This window comes from Numida meleagris, chromosome 3 (genome assembly GCF_002078875.1).
Source record: "Numida meleagris isolate 19003 breed g44 Domestic line chromosome 3, NumMel1.0, whole genome shotgun sequence".
Taxonomy (NCBI): domain Eukaryota; kingdom Metazoa; phylum Chordata; class Aves; order Galliformes; family Numididae; genus Numida; species Numida meleagris.
Window position 1 is genome coordinate 46,251,257 of NC_034411.1, and position 19,840 is coordinate 46,271,096.

The following is a 19,840-nucleotide window of genomic DNA, read 5'->3' on the forward strand; positions in this document are numbered from 1 at the left end:
CCCCGAATATTTTTCTACAAAAACAAAAGAATGATTGGATAGGGTAAGAATGATATGGTGTGAATGCATGAGCCAGATTTCTGTGAGAGGAGAAAGTAGTTAATGCCTCCCAGTATATAAAACATAGAAACATCGTGCTTGAGATAAAGTCAGTTTTCTATAGAAAAGAATTAGGGAGAGAACTCAGCCACTAGCACATGAAGAAGTAGTGGGGTGGAATTGAGCATCTCAGAATTGTAATCAACTTCTTCTTTTAGAGCTTTTTATGGTGGTTAGAAAATCTTTTCCTATGCCCATTTCTATTACTTTTCTTGGTAAGTTGTCTCAAAGTGAGATTTAAGTAGAGTTTCAGAGCACACCTATTTTAGGTTGAGATCTGCAGAGGGTGTGCTAACAGATATTAATGTGCATGGTGGTGGTACCCACATCCCCAAAAAGCAGCCTCTACAGCTCCTCTTGAGCCAGTTTGAGAATGCCTCATGGACATCTGAAAGTGCTTAGCAGACTTGTCTTCATAACCAAGAATGAGCCTTAATTTTAACGTTAACTCTCAGAACGCTGATTATTTAAAAAAAAAAACAACAGAATTACTATATTAAGATACTGTCAGACCGGGATATGTATACTTTGTAGTGTACTTTACATTGTTCCTTTTATCTACTGTTTGTCATTAACAATATTGGCATTACTGCTTCCCAGGTTGTAAGTGTGTTCTAATATAATTAAAGCATTCTGCTTCCTTTGCAGACAAAGCCTCAGAGATAGTATCTCTGGAGGGAGACACTGGGAACTAACCAGGGAGTTACTGACTGCTGTTTATCTGTAAACCAGTACTTCTGGCAGCATATTCCTGATTCAGCATCCCTGACCACCGCTATATATATGGGTACCTTCTCTGGTCCATGTGCATAGGTCATTACTTTGCCTAAAAAAAAACACTGTATTTTTTTCCAGCAACTTATTTTTGTAGCTATTTGTTCATGGAAGCAATTTAAAGACTTCTATTTGATTCATATGAATATTCATGTAAAAATGTAACAGTTAATTCTTAACCAGATAGCTGACTTCCCATAGGGAGATACTCATGTGAGGCACTTTCGGGGATATACCTTATTAGCTCTGCTGCTGCAGCCAGTGTTTATGGATATAAATTCATGAATGCTAATCCTGTGACAGTCTATGTCAGCAGATTGTTTATCACTGAAGTTTTGGACAGGCACAGAAGCCTGCTTATATTATGAAAGTTGTGGTGTCGGCACAATAGTTATACGCTTAAAATTACTCTGCCTCAACATCACCTCCCTCTATTGATCTTCAAACTAGCACAGAATGAAACTGAAAATGTAAGTAACTCCAGCAAAATTCCATTATGGCCCTTGAAGAGTATAGGATTTGGCAGAGTTTCTGTGCAAAAGCAAGATTACAATGTTTTCCCTATCTCACAGGAATGTTTAAGAAGCATTATTGTATTATGAGATGCAAAGAGACGTAAATCTATATGGAAAAACCAAAAAATAATGTATAAGCAGTTGGTCTCTGCAGAAAAAAGAGTCATAGGTTGTAAACTCTTTGGAAAGCCCTTCTCCCATACCACCAGGTCATTTAAATAATGAATTTTCAGGAATTTCTAGAGTTGCAAAGACTAGACTGGCTGTAACTTTATGTAAGGGAGAAATGAAATACAACTAGTAATCTTGACTGTTTGAAGAATAAAGGCCCAGCTAACATTAACAAGGTTGAGCTGGATGACTTTTGAAAAAAATACATGGATTCTTTCCTCTGTGTTTTACACAGAAGACCTGATGCATTTCAGGTGACTGTTTGCAGGATAGGTCAGTCTCTGAACAGGCAAACAAATTCATCTTCTGTGCCACTTGCCTTTCTTTCAGTGCTTGATTTATCCTTTCTGATATGTTGTACTAAATCCCAGATTTAGTCTGTGGGTGCAGACAGTTCCTGAAAGGAATGAAGTGCCTTGAAGGCAGCATTGCTGCCCCCTCCACAGATAGAGCTGTTTCTGCTACAAAAAGGCCCGAGGAGCTGGGCAGGGGCCAGCAGGCTGGGTGACGTGACTCCTCACTTTAGAGTTACGTGTCTGTATGGCTCAATTACTGAACCATTGCACTGTTTCTCTGTTAGGTGGCAGAAGTGTGTTTCTCTCATGGTTTTCAGTAAGGAAACAAATTCTGTGGTGTAGCTACCACGTCTGAGGTGAGCTTTCCACGCGGGTTGGTGAGAGAGGTGCAATTAAAACCCAAATGTGCTTTGTATCAGTTCCCCATTTTTTGTATGATTCCCTTACCACACTCAGTAGGATCATTCACTCCTTTGAATGGTGCTTTTGTGCTGATCTACCCTTCTTTTTGTCCAGAGAAATTTCTGACAGTCCATCAGTTTTCTGGTCAGCGTGAACATCCCCAGAAAGCTGAAGGGGTAGGCAAGCAGGGCTGTGGTCATTAGAAGAAATTACCATCCAGCTTTCAGCCTTACTGGCCAATTTGTGCTTTCTGAAAATAGCAGAGTGTGATTTGGAGTGGGAATCTGATGCCCTCATAATTGCCTGTGACTTAGGGTTCTGTGGTTACGATTCAGGGGGTCTGAAGGCTGCCATTCTATTGAGAATATTGGCACAAAGTCTGGGAAACGTGCACCGCTTCAGGCGTATCCTGCATTACACAGAACCAGAGAGCAGCCCCGGGGCACAGCAAACCAGTCAGACTCCACTAGAAGTGGAACTATTTATGGAAGTTGGCTATTTTCTCTTGTGACTCAAGGATGTTGTCTCTTGTTCACCCAGGCTCTGAGCCCTATCACTTTGCAGTTAAATATAGCTTTCCCAGGTTTTCAAATCAGCTGTTTTCCCAGAGGAATGTCTGTTCCTGGCATGCAGCCCTCTTTTATCATAACAAAAATGATCTCACTCACTGAGTGTTGGTGGCTTCTGGTAGATGACCAGCAGCTTTAAAGATGGCTGACCACCACCCCCATCACATCGAGGGCATTGTGGTTCAGTTGATCTGTGCTTTCCAATGCCCTGTGCTTCCTAGTTTCTCCCTCCCTTGCCATAATCCACAGAGGAGGTTTGCCTTCTGTACAATCTGTGGCAGGTGGTAGTAGGGTTCACAGAAGCAAGTGCATGCACAGCGTGTGTTTTGTCATGGCTTGTGATGCCTACCTGTATCCAGTTCTCATATGCCCAATTGGCAGGGATGGTGCCTCAGTGTGTGTGTCAAGATCAAGTGCTGTTTTTATATATACTCTGTAACTTAGTCAAATACTGTGCTTGAAGGGAAATCTTTTCAGGACTCTTGACTAAATAATATCCCTAGATGGCATCTTAAATACATATACTTCACAGTTAATGTGTGATATAACTACTTTAAGAAACAACTTTCTTGCATGTTTTTCTTTATAAAAAACTTGATTCCATATGATTTAGTCCTCAAACCAAGCCTCATATTTACATAACTATTTGAATCATTCAGAGCTGCAATACGCTTATGCATTTGTTACTGCAAGCGTGCCACGGCTAATGATGTTTTGCAGAACTCTTAAGTTCTGTTATTCTCACTTCAGGTCAGAGAGATCAGAGGTCTGGTGTTTTAAGGGATTTGGCACTTTTAGATAAAACGTGGTGCATTCCACGCATGTCCAGTCTCTAAAGATAAGGAAGGAGGAATAGGGTAAAAGCCTGATAGCTCCTTGGAAAGGATAGTCAGGATGTAATTTGCATAAGTAATGTGCATTGTAATTGTTTTCATTCTTCAGTTTACCTATGTTTTTGTTTTCTACTTGTAATAAAACCTTTTTCACTTTTTTTTTTTTTTTAATTGATGATGGGAACATTTGATGCCTGCTGTGTGAAGATTTTGTCATTAAAACAATTGCTTCTGAGCATTTCAATTGTTCAGGCAGAGTCCTATAAATGATTATAGCTTTTGGGACTTCTAACTGAACTTACTTTAACATATGGTAACAGTATTTGATAGTTTCCTCTGGGAATCCCACCCACCGTGTTAGCTGCAAACAGCCATATGAAGAATGCTGTTCTCATGTTTTAAACACTTGTAATGCTGTCCCACCCAGTGTAACCTCAATTTGAGAATGACTTCTAATCCATGAACTAAGTATTGGAGCTATGTGTTACTGTCTCTCTGATTAAATGGCATTTCTTCCAATTAAGTTAGTACGGAGCTTCCTCAATTTTACTCTTAATAAAAATACAATCATGTAATTATAAAAAAAAGACAAGTGTTCTGTCTGTTTTATTAAAGAAATGCACGACTGATTTGCCTTGAAAGGGGAGTATAGAATTCTGTTAGTTCAATCGAATAAAATATGGAGTATGACAGGATACATTTTCCTAAGTGAAATAGAAAATTGGCTTACGTTAGGTAAAACATTAATGGCAGTTTCATTAAAATGAAATCTTAATGCTGCAGTTCTATCTTCACTGTAATTTAAGATTAGAAATCTTTCTAGAAATTCAGCCCATCCTGCTATAATGCAGGACTGTTTTAAAACAGAAGCAATTTCATCATTGCTTGTGCATGGTTTGCAAAATTCGGAAGTGTCCCAGGTTATCCCATCATGATAATGCAAGAATTTTTTTATTTGATGAGAATCTTTGGATGATTTCTTCCGTAATGTTTTTTCCTCTCATTTCCATACTGCTCCTTTGGCATTTTGTACCAGATGCTGTTCTGTCATGAAAGCAACTGCTTCTTGATTTTTTTACTTTTTTTTTTGTGCCTGAAAACTTGTCTACCTTTTCTGAGTGTATTAGTTGGTCCAATAAAATCTATTTCCAATCTCTTCAAATTTCATTATACTTTTCAGGTTGGATATTAGGAAAAATTTCTTCTCAGAAGGAGTGATGAGGCGTTGGAACAGGTTGCCCAGAGAGGTGGTAGAGTCACCATCCCTGGAGGTGTTCAAGAAATGCATAGATGTGGCACTGAGAGACATGGCCAGTAGGCATGGTGGTGGTGTGCTGATGGTTGGACTGGATTATCTTGGAGGTCTTTTTCAACCTTAATGATTCTGTGATCCTATGATTCTACTTCTTCTATGGTGCAGTTTAATGTTTGAGCGGGTTTAAATGGCCAAAAGGAGTCATGCTTTTTCTTTCTATGCCCTTAGCATCACTCTCCCATAGCTGCTTTCAGTGCTGAAGCAGTTTGCTTTGGAGTCAGCTGAACAGCTGTGCTGGAGAAGCAGACCCAGTGGAAACACACAGGTGAGAAGAGAGTGAGCATCTGTTTGGCTGGCAGCTGCCATCTAGCTCAGCTGTGTCATGGAACTGCTTGTCTGGATGCCTGCCTGGCCTTGGAAGGTGCCAACTCTTTGGCTTTACAAATCCAAAGCAATCGAGTTGTTGAGGAACAAAGTGGATTACAAAGGCCATAAAAGGTGAATATTGTCTGAAGATAAAGCTTGTGCAGTCAAGGGAGTCAGGGCCGTGAAGTTTCCAGGGAAGATTAAATGATTCAGAAAGCAGACTCTCTTGAGGATGCATTGCAACATATGTTTTTTGAAAAAAATGACTCCCCTGGAGCTCCCTTGCAATCTGCAGACCTCCCCAGACTAAACCTAAGAGCCTTCTTGTAAATAAAGAAGGAGCAGGCTCTGAAGGCCATCGAGGCCTCTGTGAAAAGCCTCTTTGTGCCAGCGTGGGAGGGATGGAGCTGTGGGTGCCAGCAGGAACACCATCGCCAGCTGGTTTGGCTTTCCTGTACCCCATAGCTGAGGGAGACCAGCAAAGTTACTGGCGTGTCTGGCATGTGCAGAACCTGATGTAGTTTTTGGGGCTCACTCCTGGATCGCTTTCTGCCTGTCCTGGTGCAGGAAAGTGAATGGTTTCCAGCTGAAACACTTGATGGAAAATTGCTGCTGAAGGAAGAAAAAGCAGAGGCGTAACTCTGGTAACAACAGTAATGGTGCACTGGGGTCAAACCTGGTAAGGCTGAAGCTTGGGGTGGTGCCATCCCACTGAACCTGTGCTGTGTGAGGGACACACAGGTGCTTCTGCTGCTGTCAGGCTGTGGGATGGTGATCCAGGGATTCTCACTGGTTGTTCCGTTCTTACTGCACCAAGTGATGATCAGAAGAAAATCTGAGCTCAGCACCAGAGGCAAGCTGAGTGTGGAGCTTTGGGAGGGGAGGCCCTGTGAGGAGAATGCAGAGCGTGACTGAATCACTTCACCACCCACTGAAGTACTCTACAGATAAAGTGGTGGTGTTTAATTACAAAGCTTGTACTGAAATGATGAAATCCTCAATGTATATATGGGAGAGCACCCAAAAATTATTAACTTAATAGTGACAGCTTTGGCTGTATTTGAAAGTGTATCCTAAAGGCGGAAAACAATCCTTGGATTTACAGGATTTCAACATCAGCTGTAGGACTTACAGGCTTCCTCAGTCATTGTTGAAAATGTTTTGTTTTCCTTCATTTTTCATCTTCTGATTCGGTAACGACACTTTCCTGTTGCTAGTGCTCCCGTGTTCTGTTTATTGGTTGCTGTTCCTAAAAAAAAATCCAGGCTTAGATTTTTGTGGGAAAAAGATGTGGAGTAGGGAAACAGAGGAAGGCCTTTTGGATGATCTGTGGCAACTGCTATTTTAAAAAGAACTATTCAGTTTGTTTATTTGTGTCAAAAACAGTGGAGGCCAAGAAGCTCTTACCCGCTTTGTTGTGAGGCTCAGGATATTTGGCCCGTGGTATTTATCCCCCTGCTGCATGCTTTATCTTCTGCTGGCCTCTGTGGAGGATTTTATAACACACTGCTTATTTCACTCTATTGCTCTGAGCTGTCAGCGCAGTTTTGCACGTGGAATATTTTATAAATAAATCATTAGTTTTCACAGATTGATCATTTGGTCTTTGAAGTGGACAGAATATTTTAACGGCATATAAATTCAGAATCATGAACTTTAAAAGTTGGGTTTGTATTTTTGACCTGCTGTAGTTAGAATTTATGTCCAGGCAGGTACAAAGAGGATGCACAACAGAAGCCTGGCTGACCAGCAGCTGTAACAGAGACTCAGGAGATACCAGGAGGTGAGGAGCTGCTGGTGAGTCTGGTTGTCTGGTTGTATCTGCTGGCCTCCGAAGGCCATTCCAGCTCCTGTTAGGGCTTGGCAGACGCTGCTGGAGGCAGTCTCACTTAAAGCACCTCTGCACCAATAGTTGTCAGCATGGCAGGCTCCGGCCACCTCGTAACATCCCTCTGGGGGCCTACTGTGACATTCCTAACTGGGGAATTTTAAGTTCTCTCTGTGTTGCATTAACACAGAATTGAGGCTTCACCGTTGTTTTTGGCAGAGAAGACCCTTTTGGGCTCAGCACTGCATGGAAAAGGCATCCAGGCATTTGCCTCTCTCTTTTTAAGAGCAGGACGTACAGGAGCAGTCACACACCTCATTCCACACTCAAAATAGCATAGCTCTTTCTATGGAAAAGTAAACTCCCAGTTCCTGAGGGAAGAAACACTGAAACACTGCTGAATAGTGCTGTATGGACTTCAGTACCATGCACACGACAGTGAGGACAAGCTTCAAGGGACAGTAACGACAAGGAGAGGCTGAACACACAGGGCTGCCTGCTGAGAACTGGGCTGTTGCAATCAGTAACCCCAGTGAAATTCTCCCACAGACATTTGTATCCAGAGCAAACTGTAGACTCCCTTAAACCATTATTACTATTTTTTTCCTTCTGCACCTCCCTGCTTCACACCCCTTGTCAGGATGATTTCTGTTCTGTGCTGGCAAAGCGCTTTGGCTGGTGATTGCTACTTCAGGGCAATGGCAGATGATTTCATATTTTATATTTCATAATGAATGTTTCACAAGATTTGCTAAAATTAAGGTTGTTTTTTTTTTTCTTTTTCCCAGCTATGTTTACTCATTGTACAATTTCCTTTATTGTTTTCTTTTTTTCCATGTTCGTAGCCTCATATTTCAGACTAGATTTAAACTCTGAAGCTCCCAGACTCGGGCACATTTGTATTTTTAACATGCATTAGTCCCAGCAGTAGCTACATTTGCTGGATGACATGGGCAGAGTTTTGCAGCACCTCCTGCCCCAGCCCAGACACACTCTCTTGGTGAGGAACTTTGCTGCTCCATGTTTACATTTTGTCTCACACAATGGCAGCTCGTCCTGGCGGAGCCCTTTGGTACTACTGTACTATAAATAATCTGGCTCTGCTGTACTTGGTAAATGTTTTTAAGATTAGTTTGTAAGTCCTTCAAGTATAAGTGCTTGGGTATTATGTTACAATTATGTTATAATGGCATGGTACAGTGGACACTGTAAGAAAAATCTTGGTCTAACATGCTTGGAAAATTCTTTGAATGTACCAGTAAGACTTTATTTTCTGAGGTACAAAGTTTGAGTTCTTCCCTTCAAACTAGCATTGTTCCCGTCTCAAACACTTCGCCTCTGCATGCCACCTCCAGTTAAATACATCAGTGATGCATTAAGTTTTTTTTGTTGTTCCCGTATTTTCTTTTGACAGTAACTCCAAAAAAGGCTTTTTTTTCAGAGTAGGAAAATTGTTTAAATCATCTTTTCATTCAGTTTTGTGGTCTCTTTCTTCATTTCAGTGATTAGGGACTTGGCAGGGCTGGGCTTCTTTTTTGATTTGGAAGATAGCTTTGTTTTGGAACACCCCAAAATAAACGATGTCCAAAAGTTTCCTCTTTGTCTGCTGTGATTTCAAAGCAATTTTCATGGCTCCGTTCATGACTGCCTAATAGAAGAAAATGGAACAATAATTACTGCCCACAGAGATTCTAGCACAGCAGTTATTTAACGAGGAACTGACAAACATCTCTTAGAAGCACTCCCGCTCCATGAAGAACTGCGGACTTTGAACCAGTCCCTTCTCCTGGAACTGGGCACGCAGCTCCTGCTGCACTCAGGCATGCAGAGCATGGAAAGAGCTGGTGCTGTGTTCATAGGCTGCTCCTCAGAGGTGTGAGGCTCACACCTATCATCATTGCCCCAAGTGCGCCCTGAGTGGCATGGCTTCTGCAGATTGTGCCATGAACTCCTTCCACGCTCTCCTAATGGCATAAATTACCCTGTTCTTCCTGCTGCAAAGCCCACAGCACTCACTAGGTTCAGACCTCAGTCTTAAACTACTGACTGGAGTAGCTGTAACTACATCTGGTGGTCACTGACTTTACTCAGGCCAGCTTTTCTTGAAACAAGCGTGAAAGTGTGAAGCAAGGTGACACAGGCAGCACAGGGATCTGTGTGTGTGCTTTTTCCATTGCCGTGGCCTGTAGAGGACCCACCAACTCACATGTTTTGAAAATACGATGCCAGTGGTAGTCGTGTGAACCACTAAAGTGGGGCTTTCTGAAGGGCCTGACGGTGTGCCCGCATTGGCAGGCATGGCACATCCTGGTCAGACTTCTTGCTGTCCGTCCATGGCCTGGAGGCCAAATCTGCAAACATCTGTTCAGGGCTGTGAGAGCAGCTACGCAGCTTCTGGACCACAGCTGGAGAGATCCATGCCAAGGAATTTCTAAGCTGGCTCTTGTCCACCTTGGTAACCACCCTTGTCCTTGCATGATTCAGGAGGGTAAAAGCCACAGTCTACTGAGTACAGTCTGTGCAAGGGCTGGATCTGATAGAAAGTGCTTAGTAGCATGCCATCCACAGCATGAGCTTCTTGCTGCTGCTTTTGGTGGGCAGGGCTGTGCCACCATCCCAGTATGGAAGTTAATGAACTGTGTTTTGCAGCAGAGAGAGATTTTATTAACACTTGAGCGATCTCATATGTAATATCTTAAATTATTCTTCTGGTTGGGGAACTTCTTAAGGGGGCAAGTACAAAACATCTGCTTTGATCATTTAACGGGATACAGCAAAGAAATAATAACATGTACCAGATTGCCTGGTCAGTGTAAGGCAGATGTGAAAAATAATGGTCATTTGTGGAAAAACGTATTTGTTGCGCTTGCTTTTTTTTGTTGTTGTTTAAATTGGTTTGTATTCATTGTATATTGACAAGATTCACAGAACCATAGAGTTACTTTTTATGTTTTGTAAGAATAATTTTCATCTTCTACTGCCTGCCTTTGAAATAAAAGATGTACAAATACCCTGTCTGCACTTCCACCAATTTTTGCAGAGTGGTGAGTGCTTTCCTTTTGAAAATGTTTCCAAACTGTCTGTCCGACTATTGTATGTTTTAATTGAAAAAATAATGCTGCTGCAGTGGAAGATGTTACTTGTGAGCCAAGAGTGAACCAAGTTACTACAGGAATGAGGCAAGTTCCCCAAGTTTGCATGTTGTATTTACACAAGAACCCTGCTTCCTGTTCTAACCACAAACTGACAAACGCTGGCATTGTCAAAGCCTTATGTGTTTATTCATTTAGCCACTAAACAAACCTGTGCTGATACATAGTACTGCTACTCAAAGGAGGATGAAGCATCACCAAATAATAATAATAATAATAATAATAATAATAATAATAATAATAATAAAATAGCCAGGAGTGAAAGAAAAAATAAATAACCAGAATACAATTTGTACCAAGAGTGACTTTGACTCACAACTTTCACCTGCCCTTGCAGCACAGTGTTGACCAAAGGTTTCTGTCTTTTTGATGATGGTGGTTTTCTGCTCCAGCTTAGAGTTGTGTTGGGAGGGTAAATTGATCACTGTAATTGTTCATTAATGCACTCTTGTTTAATGTGCTTTTAGGGTCATAGTCTTCAGAATGATGATAAATTATGGTAGCTGCAATTAATGTCACTGCAGTTAAAAGGATGTCAGCATTTCTATTAATACAGGGTAGTTTTGGGGGGTTTTACAATGAAGCTATTAAAAATGGCTGAAACTTAAGATACAAAGTTCCAGTGTACTTTATGCACACAATATTCCCTTGATTCTGATCCAATCAATAGATGCATCGAATCTAATGAGATAAAAATAGAGTAGAGAGAACCTTCTGAAGATTCACATCCCGACTTGTGGGTATGGAAATATAGTCACATGAACGATGCGGGGACGACCAGAGGGAAACGTGGTAGTGAAGGTGATGGGCGCTTTGCTTGAAGGACGCTCTGCCCCCAGCCCGGTGTTTGTTGGGCTGTGGGCCCACCCCGTTGCTTTCTGTACCAGGTGCTTTCTGACACATTCCTCCTGACACGTGGTTGGCTGTCTGCAGCAAAACAGTTCTGAATTTCATCACAAAGCGTGACCGGGTGCTGCTGGATGGGGTGGTTGTAAGGAAGCAAGATGGGGACATGTCTGCAGCATCTCCCATGCAAAGAGAGGATGAGTGGGGTGCCTTCCTCACTGCAGCTGGCAGCCAGGCAGTGGGGCCAGGCTTGCTGCTGCGGGGCTTGGGAGAGGGGTGGCTGCCCGGAGCCGTTCCACATCCGTGTCCCTGGCAGCCCCTGGTAACAGTGGTGAGCAGGAGCAGCGGAAAAAGTGATGGAACAAAAATACATTAAATATTAACAAGATAGGTGATGTAGAGGAGCTCTGAGGGAGCTTATATACAAAGGCAGCTGAGCTTCAACTGAAAATAAGCAACCTAATGTTAAAATCAGGTCCCCAGCTGAGCAAGTGAGGGTAGAAAATGCTGTGCCCACCTTTAAAAAAAAGTGCTAGGGCTGATTTTCAATATTTCAGATAGTTAGTTGAACAATAAATTGATTCTCAGGCACTTGGTTTACAGCAAAAGAAATAAGAAGGAACAAGCTAAGTGTGGCTCTCTGGTATACTAACTTCTGTGAAAAGTACTGCCAGAGGAGTCATAGATAGAACCAACCCAAGTTTTCATAAAAACCTGACATTTGTCCTCACAGAGGAAACATACAGAGAGAGAATTTCTAATTAATATATCTTTTTTTTTTTCTATAATTTTTCCTTCACATGAGAGGCAATGGAAACAGGGAGGGACTTGTTCTGAGCGGCTGGTCTGACACAGAAGCACCAAGGGGCTGTTATGTCGATTGGGAAGCAAGTTCTGCAAGAAATGTCTGCAGTGACAGCATGCTGAGCCCGGTACCTGGGAGTGATGTCATGCCGGGGTACACGGGGAGGGACATAAGGGATAGTCTCCTGACAGCAATCTGTTTGGTATCTCTTCTCTTCCTGAATAAATACAGAATGGTTTTCTGAAATCATGACAAAACATTGACGAATGTGTACAGGCATTATTATAGCAGTCAATCTCCAGGTAATGAGATACACAGAATTCTTGGTTATAGCAATCCTATCAGTTATGGGTGTTTTCCAAAAATAGAAATGCTGAGAGCAAAGACAAGGAGCCGAGGTTAGGCACACTCGGACTCACGACTCTCTTGTTTCCATGCATTATGGAACGAGGTGCTATTTACTCTCGGGTCACAGTTCAAGGGCTCCACATCTCAGCACATTTCTTCTCAGTTTCTTTTTCTGCATTCCGCTTGTCTTTGCCTTCTTAATGTTGTCTGAGGGCTGCAGGGGCTTTTCCTTTATTTTCCTAATTTATTCTGCATTATGCAGAAAGGTAAACTGTGCCACACAATGCACACATTATTAATGGTCTGCAGCAATCAGGACATTTGTAAATGAATATTGGTTTTAGAAATATGACCCAGTGGGGACATTGCTGTTGGACATTAAAAGCGTGCTAGTCATTATTTTCTAATTTCTCCAACCACCAGAATACAAAATCAGAGACACCTAAAGCGTGCACGTGTATAGAGTATTAAAGATTTTGTTTTTTTTTTTTTTTTCCTCTTTTTTCTTTATTTCCTCGATGGACTTTGTGCCTAAAGACCCGAATGTGAAAATTACAGCCCTTGCACTGGGAAGCCGACAGCCTCAGTTAACTAGCGTGGAAAGCTCAGACTTTGATCAGCAGCCGAGTGAGCATTGCTGTGGAAAGAGGCACGTCTGAAACGCACCAGGAAAATGTGTTCTGCTGCTTCCCCGAGGTAGCGTTCAGCCTCCTTATTCTATTGCCTTTCTGCAGTCCAAAGGAGAAAGTGATGCTGCTTCTGTCTAAAGCAGAAAAAGGAAAAGGAAACGCTACCAGGTTAAATAGAAACGTACTTCTTTTTTGACAAATAATTTGTAGGCGCTTTCAGAGCGAGCTTAGAAAAATCAGGACCCTGAGCTTAGACGCACAGCTTGGCAATGGGACGCGGCAGCTTCCTCCCGCAGCCCTTCGCTCGCAGGGTGCTGCTGCCCGGCGCAGCCTCGGCGGGACGCCAGCCCCTCGGGCAGGGCCGCGCTCCCACCGGACTGCCTTTTTTTTTTTCCTTGGGGGAAACGGGAAAGCGCGACTAAGTATCACAGCTCAGGCTAAAATGCACCTAATCGTTGTTTGAAAGAGCTTTTGGGTTGGAAGGGGCCTTAAAGCTCATCTAGATCCAGCCCCTTGCCGCGGGCAGGGCTGCCACCCACCGGGTCAGGCTGCCCAGGGCGCCATCCGACCCGGCCCTCAACGCCCCCGACGCAGGGACGGCGTCAGACCCCGCCGCTAACTGCCGCTCTCCTCGGGCGCCGCCTGAGGCGGGGGGCGGGGCCGGGCGGCTCTCAGGTGCGGGCGGGGAGGTGCCGGGGGCGGGGTCGCGCTGACCACGCCGGGCCGCGCCCGCCCCGCGGGAGCCCCGGCCTCGGGGCCGCGGGGGCCGGGGGAGGAGCCGCGTCCCGCCCCGCCCAGCACCGTCCCGTCCCGGCCGTGTCCCGCTGCGGGCGCCGCCCCGCACATCCCGCCCCTCAGAGCGAGCCCTGGGCGCTCTCCCGCAGCCGCCGCGTTGCCCGGCTAACAAAGGGGGCCGGGGGAGGAGCCGCGCGGGCCGGAGGAGGGGCGGCGGTTTGCAGGAAAGTTGTGGCTTCGGAGGCGCCGCGGGACGGGGGCGGGAGGAGCCGTGCGGAGGGAAGCGGGGCCGCTCCCGCCGCCGCGTCCGAGCGGTGAGCGGCAGCGGGGCGGAAGGCGGCGGCTGGGGGCAGGACGGGGCCGAGTTCGTTCCCGGCTCCCCGCCGGAGAAGGGCCCCGCCGCGGGGAGCCGGGACGGGAAGCGCCGGCCGGGCGGGCCTCCCGCCGGCTGCCCCCGGGCGGGAGCGGGGCGTCGGGCCGCCCCTGGCACCCCCTTCCGGGCCGAGTCACGGCGGGGGTGTGGCAGCCGTGTCACGCCGCCTCTTTGCTCGCCCCCAGGTGCTGAGTCGGGACCTATGGGAGCCCCCGGGCGGGGGGTTTAGCAGCGCGTCGGCAGAGGAGCCGCAGCGCGGCGGCATGGCCCGCGTCGCCCCGCCCGAGGAGGGGGCCGCCGCGCCGCACGGCGAGTTCGGAGACATCATCAAGTCCCGCTCCGGTAAGCGGCCGCGCGGTCAGCGCCTTTCGGCGAGGGTCCTGAGCGCGGAGCGTCCTGCGGCTGTCCCGCCGTTGAGTAGCAGGAGTTGCGCGTCTCTCTCCCTCTTTTTTTTTCTTTTTAAATCGTTAGTCAAGTCTGTTTGTTTGGGATCCACCTCCCGCATTGTAATTACCTCTGCTTTTGTAAATAACCGTGTGCTTAAAGTGCTCTTACGCAACCCGCCGTTGGCAGCTCTTGTATTTATCCCCCCGCGGAGCAGCGATGCCGTACAGCGCGCCGCGGTGGTGCCCTGGCAGTAAACCGGTGCGTTTCCCCCTCCACGTAAAGCGGCCGTCTGAGGCTCCCGGCTCGGGCACTTCCTCCGGCAGATCTGAAGGTTAACGAGGAATGTGCATTGTTTTGGCACTTCTCAGTCTTTCTGAGGCTCTGGTGGGTACCGAAGAGGTGAGGGACAGTCCTCGTGTCAGCAGTGGAGGCTCAGTAGGCACAGAAGCATGTTACTTAAACTTTGGCAGAGAGCTGTGTATGTCCGTGGTCTGGGTGCCCGTGGCTTTAGCCTTGGAGACTCTTTTCCTTCTTAAGCACCAAGTGCCGCCTATGTCAAAGGAAGAGTTTTCTTCAATACATGTAACTTACATAACATGCGTTCTAAAAAAAAAAAGTTCCATGTATGAAAAAACCATAACTCCTCCACTGACTGTGACTTGATCTGTCAGATGGAGCGTGTGTGGATTTGAATCTGGATCGCGGTGGTTCTTGCATAGACAGTTTCCAGACATTTCTGTTACAAGAGCTGTGGTGGATGGAGTCTGCCTCTTAACTTACAAAAGTGCAGTTTAGGAAACAAATGCTTGTGGCTTGGAGTTTTGAGTGCTGTAGTGCTTGTGTATATTTTCTTCCGTTACTTTTAGAGCTTTGGCCATGACTTTACTTGACTATAGGCATGTAGTCAACCTGTCAGTGCTCCGGGTTTTGGGCTAGTACACGTACAGTTTGTGTGCCCATGTATATAACACGTGCTGTGCATCTGTGGTACATCCCAGGGAGCACGACTGTGTTTGAGATTTTCCTTGGATGCATGGATTGTGCGGTGATTTCTGTTGTTTGGGTTCGGGCAACCAATTGTAGCTCTCCCATTAAAACCACTGTAACTTTTCTCTCTCAGTGAGAAAATAACGTACATTCTGAAATCTGGAAGGCTAAAGGATTTGTGTGTTATGCTAAAAAATTGTGAGCAGAGGTTGCTCTTAAATAGTTGATCTTTTAAAAAATGATACTCTGGCTTGGATCTGGGTGTGTGATCTTATGAAGCTAATCACCCTACAACATGGCAGGGTCTGAACCTTTCCTATCGAGAGGAATTCCCTAATGAAAGGGCTGAAGTCTGCTGTAGTACCCATGGCAGCAAATTAAAGGCCAGTTGTCAGGACTGGGGAAAATATTACTGTCTCTGCTTCCATTTTTCTGAGGTACATGGGAAGGACATAGCTTTTCCTTCTGAAGTGTCAAAATGAGCAGAGTTGTTTATTGCTGGGCTGATTTCTCCAGCATGGGATGGCCTTCACAGTGTGACAGGAGAACAGGAGGAGCGTTACCTTGTAACTTGCTGCTATTTGAGGTGTCTGGAGTCTGCCTCTGTTTGAGGACACAGAGGGCAGAGCCAGCCAAGGTTTATGGTCTCTGCTTTGCTTTCTTCTGCAGTAGAAAATGAGTGGGGTTCTATCCTTGGATGTGTACTAGAAACATGTAGAGGTGACAGTGAGGGACATGGGTTAGTGGGCATGGTGGTGGTGGGTCAGTGGTTGGATTAGATGATCTTAGAGGTTTTTGCCAACCTTAATGATTCTACAATTCTGTAAGTTCTTAACCAGTGATGTGGACCATATGTAGCAATGAATCAAGAGAGCATGCAAATATGCATTTAAATTATTTTGTTGTAACATGGAGGAAAAAAAATAATTTGCAATGCAAGTGTTTTCCAAAGGTAGGCCCCTAGCTGGTAAGAATGTTTATAAATATGTAAATGTAAACTTCAGCAACCTATCAGACTCAAAGTATTGTTGTGTTTTGTAGTCATTGCTGCTTTAGTTGCCTTGCATAGGGGAACTGTGGTGCAACTAAAGAAGTCCTAAAGATGGCAGGAATGCAGTGGTAGCTTATTGAAAACCTGAGTGTGGATCTAACACTGCTCTTGTGAGAATGCAGTTAAGACTTGTGGAGTTCTGGTGGTGCCCATCTGCTCCCATTCGTATGAGAGGAACCAGCCCTGTAACTTCTTTCTTAATGACTTGTCATGGGAAAGCTGCCAACAGATCATGAGAGGAATAGAAGAGTGTTGCAGCAAATCATAATTTTTCTATACAGCAATCAAAATAAATTAACAGAGGGTTGGGGTTTTATGTATATTGCTTGTGCAATCCTGTATCACAGGATTTCACAGATGGAAAAAGTAATATTGCAGATATCTAATTCATCCCCAAATAGCAGATGAAAAAAAAGTGCTTCTGAACAGAGAGCCTTGTATGTTATTGATTATGTTGAAAATACTTCTCAGCATAATTCCACATTCCACATATTTCAGCATTCCACAAGAAAACTTGTGGGAGTGCTATATCCTGTAGCTGTTTTAAGTGATAAATGCTTGACTATGGAAAGGAAAAGCATTGGGTTTATCCAGTGGTCTCGCTTCTGTGTTTTGTGACAGTTAGGAAAGAGAGTAAGACTTTTCTGTTGTCCATTTAGCCTTTATTTTTTTTGTCCTGGATATGGCTGTCCTTTGACCAGATGGTTTCAGTGCAGCAGATACAAGATGGTTTTGATGAGACATCTTCTGCACTTAGAATAGACTGTGGCAGCAACTGAAACTGCCTCTAAAATAACTGCGTTGCTGTGATAATCCAAAGGGAGGTTGCCTCATGTTCGCCTCCCTTCCTGGGAGCCAGGGCTGCAGGCTCACTGGCAGGCTGCTTGCTCCTGGGTGACTTTGCTGGGTTTGTAAGTTGGATATTTAGCATGTATGTAATCTGTGCTATGCCTGTGCCTCTATGTGGGTGCTTGCTGTGGAAGAGAAGTTTTTTCTGTTCTTCTTCCCTGTGTTGTGAAGTAACACTTACAAAGCCAGTTTGTATCTTCGAACAGTGTCTTGTACAAATAGGTGATCTTCCCTCTTTGCTTTTGGAAAGGGATGCTGTGGGCTGATTGCCTTGCACTGGTGAAAGCAGTGCTGTCATCACTGCGCTTGAAGAACAGATGAATCTTTGCTATGATTAATTATGGGGGAAAAAAAAGAACTTGCTTAAAATCTGTCGTGGTAGTTTGGAATGGCAATATGTAATTAAACAGTAAGACATGGCAGGAAAAACATTTCTGGAAGATTACTGTATACCTCTGGTGCATTTAAAGATATGAGTTCCTGTCTAAATGGAAAGGAACTTAATTCTCCTCATCTACCTTACATTTTTAATTACGTTTAATATGTTTTCTGAAAGACCGCTTTAAGAAACTGTAACTTATTTTTGTAGTTCTTGGGCAACTCTCCTGAGAAGTACTGCTGTTTGTCCTCATGAAGTGATGCCTGCAGCTGCCCTGCCCTAGGACCTCCCTGTCCTGGGACACTGTGCTTTGCCTCTGGAGACAATTCCTTCAGCACGGCCCCATGCGGCCGTTTCTTGTCTGTCACTTTGGTTCCATCAGTGTGAAATGGCTGCAGGCATGCCCTTCGGATCTGTCTGGTGCATGCTGGATGGGCACAGCTGGTTTTGCATCATATGATCTTTTCAGGGGTGTTTGTATAGAGCATGTACATGTGAGGTGACACAGACAAATGGCAAGCTTGCAGCTCCTTATTTCTAGCTGCTAAAACGGAGTTGTCAAAAACAAACCTCAGGGTTGCTTCAGGCTGGCTCCTTTCTGTCAGCTATTGCTGCCTTGTCCTGTGTGGACAGATTGGGTACTGCAATGAAGACAGTTCTAGGGTGATGCTATAGCTTTCATGAAATGGCAAATATATATATACCAGACTAGTTTCCTCTAGTCTCTTGATTGGTAGCTGAAGAAATAACATATGCCATACCATGTGCTTGAAGCACGACTTTGCCTTGGAATAGAAAGCAAGGCTCCTCAGGGAAAGAAAAAAACCCAAACCATAAAAGCAGCCCATTGATTTGCATGTGCTCTGCCAGGAAATGAAGAAATAACCCTGGGCAGGAGCTGCTGCATGAGGCGCTCACTGCCTGTTGTAGTTGGAATGCCTCTGAAGGGGTTCTGAAGTCGCAGTGGGGAGAAGCGGCTGCTGCTGTGCAGGACCCCCACTGCCAAGGATGCACTGGGGAAGGGGCGGACAGGCAGCAGCAGACCAGGAGACCCGCAGTATCCCTCCTCCGCCTCAGCTCTGGAGTCCGACGAAGATGGAAGAATCGCAAGAAGTGTAAGGAAAATAATGTGCCGATGTGTAAAGAAACTGTCCAAGTGCACAGCATTGGCCAGTTTAACAAAGATTTAGCCAAATCTCCACAATGGCTTGTCACTTTCTTGCCACTCCTTGAATGTTTCTCCTGTCAGAATCGCCTCTGTATGAAGACTTTTGTGAGCAGGGAAGAGTAAGGCAGTGTTTGTATTAGTGTCTTCAGCATGTGAAGAAATGGGGAGATGGGCTGGAATGTGTAATTTAGCATATGTGTGGCAGTGCAGGGGAAAAACACTGAAGATGTACTCCAAATGAGCTGGTTTTGTTTGGGGGCACTGCAGCTGCTCTGCTGCCAGGTAGCTGAAAGGATTAGTGTGCTCAGAGTCTGCATAATCTGCTTTTTTTTTTTTTTTTTTCTGATGCAATGTCTTTCCTCTGAAAGAAAATTCTCCATCAGAAATCCACAGCTGTTCACACCAGTCTTGGGAGCAGAGATGCTTGAAGCCCAAAGTTGAGGAGAAGTGCATCTAGTTTGGATGACTTAATAACAGCCTGAAGAAGGAATAATAGGGTTTAAACGTGGTGAGGTGGGAGGGAGGAGTTTCATTGTCTGAATTCTTATTGTGTTGAAGAAAGATTAAGTTTTAGTGTTCCACAGTTTGTCAGAAGTTTGCTTTATGTCTTCCTCCCCTCTCTCGTGTTTCTGGAACTCAATGAGGAAGTGAGTTGAGCTATAATTTCCAAAAGTGACAGTATGTGTTCAGAAGAAAACTGGGACTTTGAAGGTAGTGACAAAAATAACAAGCTGAGTAAATAAAAGAGCCCTCTGGCATCTTTGGATTTGACAGAAAGCAACAATACTGTTCTGCTGCAAGCTGTAGTTTTGGGAGTGAAGCAAAAGTTGACTGCCTTGTAAATAGACACAGCTGCAAAGTTGGTGAAACATCTGATATCAAAAAAGAGGAGTCAGAAATTGCTATTTATGTATTGGGATGTGACATTTTGGGCCCTTTTCTTTGAAGGGACTTCCAGAACATCTCATGGTCTCTGGAGTGAGGGAGTGAGAACAACTTATTTTGATCGTGGGAACTCAGCTG

The 19,840-nt window shown here is 44.7% G+C and overlaps 1 protein-coding gene and 1 long non-coding RNA gene across 3 annotated transcripts in view; both read left to right on the top strand.

Annotated features, from left to right (window-relative positions):
* Positions 1-8,701, top strand: part of LOC110396334 — a 15,548-nt gene extending 6,847 nt beyond the window's left edge. The window contains exon 3 of the long non-coding RNA XR_002436932.1: positions 748-8,701. This is a non-coding gene — a long non-coding RNA (uncharacterized LOC110396334). The remainder of the gene's footprint in view (positions 1-747) is intronic.
* Positions 13,694-19,840, top strand: part of UTRN (utrophin) — a 354,351-nt gene continuing 348,204 nt past the window's right edge. The window contains exons 1-2 of one of the 2 annotated variants that reach the window (XM_021391928.1): positions 13,694-13,937; positions 14,182-14,338. In XM_021391928.1, coding sequence (XP_021247603.1) covers positions 14,260-14,338 — 79 coding nt within the window. In that variant the 5' untranslated portion in view covers positions 13,694-13,937; positions 14,182-14,259. The remainder of the gene's footprint in view (positions 13,938-14,181; positions 14,339-19,840) is intronic. The other variant, XM_021391929.1, reaches the window with a different exon arrangement.